Below are 7215 nucleotides of genomic sequence, written 5' to 3'. Positions count from 1 at the left end.
GATTATAGATGTTATTTATCGCACACAATACATAACCTACCCTGTGTTATTGTTATTTATCTTGTGCGATAAATAACACCCAAACTCATAATCAGGGCCTTTAGTTTAACACTCAGTGTGATACTACTGGCGTCTTAAGTGATCATTTGCTTAGGACGTTCTAAAAGGCGGAAGTTATGTGCTTCAATTTTTATGGACTTTTTCACCAATGTCCTTTGACTTATCATATGACAGTGAAACATTTTCTGTAATTTAATATACTGTAAGCACTGAAGTGGTGTTGTCCTACCGAGGAAATAACAGAATATTCAGTTTCTGTATTAAATGATTATATTGACCTCATGGCCACTGGGTGTGACAGTATTGGGTATGGTTCCTTGAAATTCATGCTTTTTGCTCTTCTTGAAAACATCTATAGATCTGTGAAATGATCGTACACACAAAAATGATCATAGGCATATTAATAGAATAATATTTATGGTGAACATGTGTGGCTCTGGTGTTGGGCACAGTGATGCAGAGCTCATAGTCTCTAAGATGGCCACTTGCAATCAAAGCAGGGAAACCAATGTATATGTTTAATGCACCCACCTAACACTGCGGTCCTATAAACATTACTACACATTTTCATGTGATATCTTTAATTTGAGGAGCTTTACAGACCAAACACAGGGGGACATCCCACCACAGAGCACAGATGTGGTGCATTAGCAAGGAGGTGTGTTCAAAGCTTGTTCCATTACTGTGAATAAACACAGCACTTCTGTTTACTTAGCTGTCTGTTGGTTGCATACACCGTAGAAGCAACTGCTAAAGAACAAGTACCTACATTTAGTAAGAGCAACCTTTATATAATCTATGTGCATACGTCTAAAGATACAAGAGAATGTCCCAAAGTCATCTGTCATCTAGGTAAATAGAATATTCTCCCTGCTGCTGTCAGTCAGTGTTCTCCCTCCTCCACACCCATGCTTTCCCATGTCACTAATCTAGCCCATCACTGTTACCATAGTCTCCCTGCAGGATCTCATTGATGATGCTCAATGATCTATTATTGAAAACAATGTTCAGATGGTCAACCTCTTCTAGCTCAATGACATGGACCTTTTCCTTTTGTTGTTTGGTCCAGCGCTTGCACAGGCTCATACTCCGTGTGTTTACTGTATCATCCCCATCAGCGTATGTAATATTTATAGGCTCTCCTGGTGGGAAGTCCTCACCATATGTATAAGTCTCTGGTGTTGGGATCCCAGTGCCATAGATGCAAAAGACTTCGACACCAGGAGGCGGTAGGCCTTCAAGTATGTTTTTGGTGTCCTCCCACATGTACCAGCCATCTTCAAAATCAATATCTTGGAAAAAACGCTTGTAGTCAGCATAGGTGTAGTTGTAGGAAGGCATAGACACAAACACATGGGTCTCTGGCCAGGCTAGGTTGCTTGGAATCATCCAGGGGTTGGATGTGGTCATGCGCTGCTCTTCCCGAATCTTGATGTTGGAGACCATTGGAATCCCTTGGTTATCTCCTAAAAGACAAAAGTTTGTATTATTTGAAACAGTCTTCTTTAGGTGTTAAAACGTGATTTTTTTAATTGTCAATCTTGAAGTTTTCAGGAACATGCCATGCCAGATTTTCAGAATGCCTTCAATGTAATTCATTTCTCTTTAAATGACTTTTGAGATTAGGTTCATGTGGATATTTTGAAAATCTAGAGTGGACGTGGAGAACAGTAACCTATATTAGTGACCCATAATCTAACACAGTGTGTTTCAAAAGGGTGTTAAACATATCCTTTCAAAACATAGATATGTGATGTTCTTGATCATTAACTAAGTTAGAGCAAGGAATGAGCTCCCTTAAAGTTAATGTGACAATTTGATAAGAAGGGAATAAAAGGTTTTAAGGCAGAACCCGAGGCTCAACCCTCTGAGCTGAGGTGCTAAGCAGTAGACTTTTCTCAGAGAAAATGTTAGCAAAATATTTAAGCAGCAGCAAAAGATTAAGTCAAGGTAGAAAACTAAAATTATAAACGTACGTAAAGTGGGATCCACAGGTATACATTTTTAATGAAAAAAGTAAAGAGGGCCCATAAGAAACAATTGGGATTGAAAATGTCAATGTTAATCTGTGAGGATTGTGTGACTGGAATTTAGGCACCTTTTCAGGCCAACCTTGATAAAGCACGGGTCAGGTAAAGCATAATGGTTGAGCTTGGTTGTGGGTGGCAAGGGGTTGGTACATGAGGCGGTGAATGCTGAATTTGTGGTTTCTTTTGCGCCCTCCTGTTTAGTGCCAAATGGTTAAGTGGGATCCACTTTAAATTTATATCTGCAAAGGTCATTTCATTTCACTGAAAGAATCCCTTTGCTGCCTTTTCCTGCTGCCTTCCCGTATGTTCATACTTACGGCCTTCTTTAGAGTTTGGAAGGTGACTCGTCATCCGTCAAGGGAGTGGAAGTCATTAAGTTATACTACCATTCACCATATTTAGTGATCTCCACCATCTCTGTGACATTTCTGTTTTGGCAAAAGCTCATTTGAAGGCACTAACAGTGTTCAAAGCAGGAGTTAATTAAAAAAAATCAAAATATGAATGATCCAGACTTCATGGGAATCTTCTCCCAGACTTTGGAGGTGGAGTAGAGCATTGTAGACTCCATCCTAATGAGTCACAGAAATGCCCTTATGCACTTATATGTGACACTATATTCACTGTGTGTCATAACTTTATGAACATGTGAACATTAAAACGCAATAATGAAGTATATTAACTGTGAAAACCAGAGTTTTTATAAACGTGTGCCCTAATGTTGAATTTAACATGAAGACTTATTCTGTATTCACGTTTGTACTTATACTTTGTCCCATTGCATATGTTCTGATAGTTAGCTTTGAAAGAGTATTCATGTAAGCTTTTACTCACATATTGCATTTGTTCTCGAGTTATATGTGTACAAGTATAACCATGTTTTTGAAAAGCACGTTTGAATGGGTAAAGTTAGCCTGATTAAAGGCCTTCATTTTGAAATTGGTTTTCTCTGTCAGTTTTCCCTTACAGGTGCATTCTCAAGGTTTTATTTGCTAGTGAAAAGGAGTATTTTTGTCTGTACTAGTTTCATGATAGTAAGGGCTGAGAAGAGAAATCTTGGCAAGAAATGTGAAGACCTAATGAGCAGATGGAGCCTCCTTGTCATCGCATATCAGGAAACGGAAAATGTTCAAGGTTGCAGTTACTGTCCAAGTTCTGTGGAATGGGAACGTCTGATAATGTTGCAAATGCGTACCCCAAGAAGGGAATTGATTGGGTCTGGGTGATGTGTTGCTGTTGGAGCATTACTGATTTGAATTAGTGCTCAAACTGTTAAGGCAGATTATCTTAGACTTTGAGGAGTACATACCTGCCTTCTTCCTTTATTCTTGCAAGTGTGAAGCTTCATGCTAGACACTTATTCCAATTCTGGAAGACTTCTACTGGAGTCTTTATTGTGCTGACAACTTCTCACGTGTCTGAATTTCTTTGAGACCCTATTTTTCAGACCATCCTTGTTCTGGACAGAAAGCCCTAATTAGATGACTTTAGAATGTATTCATGTTTCGGAGAGAGAATCGGAGGTTATTTAAGGAACACCTATTCCTATTTCTTAGTTTTTGTATTGCTGCAGCTGTGATTATTTCATATCTTATTACAGAGACTGAACCTGTTGTGATATTTCAGTGTGTCAGATGTAATTCTGTATATTTTTAATATTCTCTTGATATGCAGATATACTGGTCTGATTATTAATTAGTAAGAAAACTACTCAACTTTATTTTCCGATTTTTGGTCCTTATTGCGGTGCCAAATGGGCTTCACGAAAGTTGAATTGTTTATTATTGCTAACTTTGCTTCTCAGTCAACTTCAAAAGATCCATCAGATGAGAGATTGTAGATCACGCACCTGAGTGCTCTCAGAGGCTACTTTTATTGTTTCTGTTAAGGGCAACCATGATTTCCCTGGTGACCCCAAACTGAAACAAGCATAAGGCAATCCACCCTCAATAAGGCGGGCGGTCTGATGTACATCAACAGCCTAAATCCACCGGTCTATCAGTGCAGGCTTTCCCCTGTAGAAACATCATGGTCCATTTGGCTCCAAATCAAAGTGGTGCATCGTCAGTTTGTTGGACAGGGTACTCCATGGTTGTCGTGAAGTACCTACTCACCAAACCCTAAATTAGGCTCTTAGCCACTTTTCTGTAGGCCAAAATCCTCCAATGGGGCAATGGAAGTCACAGTGGCCAAGAAGGACAGCTTCAGGATGGCACTGTCGGATTTGGAGTCCAGGTTAAGCATCAAAGTTGTCAAAATGTCTGAGTAGAGCCAACTTAAATATCATAGATGCTGAAGTTGTCTGGTCACTGGGGTTACTTAACCACTTATAACCCCTCTCTGTCTCTCTGCCTTTGCACTTAGTTCTGTGTTTCTTTTAGAGCTCCCAAATTCTCCAGTAGAGCAAGGCTGCAGTCGTGTAAGGATCTTCTGTATGCCAACTCATTAAAGCCTTGTTTCTTGTGACAAAAAGGTCTTAGTCAGACACACCAGGGAATCTTACCCACTAAAGTTGTGTCCTTTTTGGGTACCCTCAGCACCTTGTCCTATTATTGTGGACGTCTCCAAATTTATAAGATTTATATGTATCTGTTGTAATCTCCCCCTCCTTCTTCCCCTTGGTATCTTCCTCCCACCCCTCCTCCTCCACACAAGTTAGTACACCTGGGAGTTCATGTTAGAATGTTGGCAATGCTTGTATTCTGAGAGTGGATGACCAGAATAAACATCACTTGCCTGTTACTCCAGTCTATGAGTGAATAATTTATGGACTTAAAACACTGGCGACGATCCTTCGCAGGGGGCAGCTCTATTCATCTCCCCTTTCTATGCTCTCTCATTCAAGGATGAAAATGACACACTTCGACCTTCCATGAAACGGTACTCCTGTGTATTGCTCTACCAGAGATATCTTCATAGACTCTTTATTCTACTTCAGCGTGTCAATCTGTGGACTTTGTTGGTCAGTTTCAACTGTTCCACGTCAAGTAATTCCATGGCTGCCTGATTATCTTTGTTGTTTTTCCTCTTACCTGAGGAAGATCCTGTCTTCTACTGGTGTTGGAGTTAGCGTGTTGAGCAGTGCTTCCTTTTTTTGTTCCGTGGAAGCTGTCATCTCTGCTTTGTGTGGTGACGGCCGATTCCTGATTCCTGCGGGGCTGATCCTGTGCTCCAGATCTTTTTTGTCTGCTCTAGTGTGTGTCGCAGAGCCAGGCACCGGGGTCCTCGGAGCCTGGTTCCCTGAGGTCCCCTGTTGTGCTGATGGTCTTCGGAGTGCCCTGCAGCTATCCGGTGCACCAGCTACCTTTTGGCCGCTCCAGTGAGTTTGATGATCTAATCATTGGGGTCCTCGGATCGTACCTCCGCTCAAGTGCAGAGGATCCCCGGAGCGCCCTGCAATCTGCAGCACTGCCTTTCGCTGCTCCATGGGCGCTATTGGACAGCGTTTCCTGAGGTACTTCATCCCACACCGGAGTCTTTCATTGGCTCTCAGCAGCCTCCGCCACAAGCCCTGCCCTCCGTCTCAGCTGCCTCCTTCCGTCGCCCCATCCTTCCCCCGCCCTGAGTTGTATCCTGGGCGCCCTTTTCCACGCCTTCCGCTGCCAGAACCTCCCATCTGAGCTTCTCCAGATCCTGTTCGGAATAAAGTAGCCTCTTCTCCTCCTCAGCATGCTACACGGTGGAGCGCCCTGCACTGCAGCTGATACACAGTGAGGTGCTTTTGTACTGTGACATTCTCCTCAGTATGCTACACGGTGAGGCGCCCTGCACTGCAGCTGATACACAGTGAGGTGCTTTTGTGCTGTGACATTCTCCTGCGTATGTTACACGGTGAGGCGTCCTACGCTACAGTTGTGGTTTCACTGATTCAGCTCACCTTCTACTTGTGACTGATTTACTACCTTCATTATAGCAGTCAAATCTTCAGTGCCTCTGGTTTCAATTGATCTGCTACTTCGGGCAATTATTCTAACGTAACTGGAACTCACGCTATATTTTTTTGTGGCTTCACCGATTCAGCTCACCTTCTACATGTGACTGATTTACTACCTTCACTATAGCAGTCAAATCTTCGGTGTCCTGTTATCATTTGATCTGCTACTGCGGGCAATTATTTCTAACGTAACTGTGACTCACGCTATATTTTTTCTCCATGAGACTGAGTGGGCTTGGGTTTTAAGTTTTTACAGTGACCACATAAAAAAAAAAACGGTTTCCTTTCTCGAGACTGTGCCACCTAAATCAATAACTTCCCAGGTTCCTCGCTTTTGGTTACGTGGTCGCAAGATAATCTCTATCCGCTGTTGTTGTTTTCTCGTGAAGAGCACTCTCTTGTCTTTTCTTAGCCTGAGTCACCCTACATCTACCACTCTTTCAGTTTTGGATGTTACCAGCCTCCCCATGGGGGAGAGACCAACTTACAACTTTTGCCATCTCCAAGGTCAAGCACACCATTAATCCCTTCTGGGACATCTTTGAGTGGTGTTACATCTTCCTACAATTTTCCGTGGGTGATTTTCACTTGTGAAGTATCCTTGGTCTTCCTTCTGGGGTTCTCCCAGCACCCCTGCGTTCCCAAGACCCAAGCATGGGTACGCCGGGGATCTGTCAACCTCCCTCATTTTTAAACGAATTTGGGGAACCTGATATCCACAGGAAAGAATGGACTAAATTATTCGAATCTTATTTAATTGCCATGGGGGGAGAAAGATTCTGAGCAGTGCGCAAACAGCACATTCTCCTTCATAATCTGGGGGTCTATGCTCATAAAGTGTATGAGACCCTGCCAGACCGGAATTAGAAGAGGATGAGGAACTGGATGCATATGAAATTACCCTGGTAAAGGCAGGAAACCATTTTGGTGATAAAATAAACGTTATCTTAGAGCGCCACACATTTTTCAACCGTGCTCAGGGCAAGAACGAATCTGTTAAAAGTTACATAGCCGTGTTAAGAGGCCTCACCCAAAGGTGTGACTTTGGGGAACTCAATGACTCCCTCATACGAGATCAGTTAGTCATAGGCACGAGTAACAGTAGGATAAAAGAAAAGTTATTGGCCAAAAATTCCACATTGGAAGTAGCTATCTCCATAGCCAAATCGATTGAACACACTGCTAAATGCA

The 7215-nt window shown here is 42.4% G+C and overlaps 1 protein-coding gene across 1 annotated transcript in view; it reads right to left on the bottom strand.

The window, feature by feature from the left end:
- Nucleotides 1-460: 460 nt before the first annotated feature.
- LOC147669087 (phosphatidylcholine-sterol acyltransferase-like) overlaps nucleotides 461-7215 on the bottom strand; it is a 127080-nt gene continuing 120325 nt past the window's right edge. The window contains exon 3 of the mRNA XM_086948235.1: nucleotides 461-1526. Within this exon, the coding sequence (XP_086804361.1) occupies nucleotides 985-1526 (542 nt within the window). The 3' untranslated portion in view covers nucleotides 461-984. The remainder of the gene's footprint in view (nucleotides 1527-7215) is intronic.

Source organism: Lissotriton vulgaris, unplaced genomic scaffold (genome assembly GCF_964263255.1).
Source record: "Lissotriton vulgaris unplaced genomic scaffold, aLisVul1.2 SCAFFOLD_2385, whole genome shotgun sequence".
NCBI lineage: Eukaryota > Metazoa > Chordata > Amphibia > Caudata > Salamandridae > Lissotriton > Lissotriton vulgaris.
This window is presented reverse-complemented; position numbering and strand designations above follow the sequence as displayed.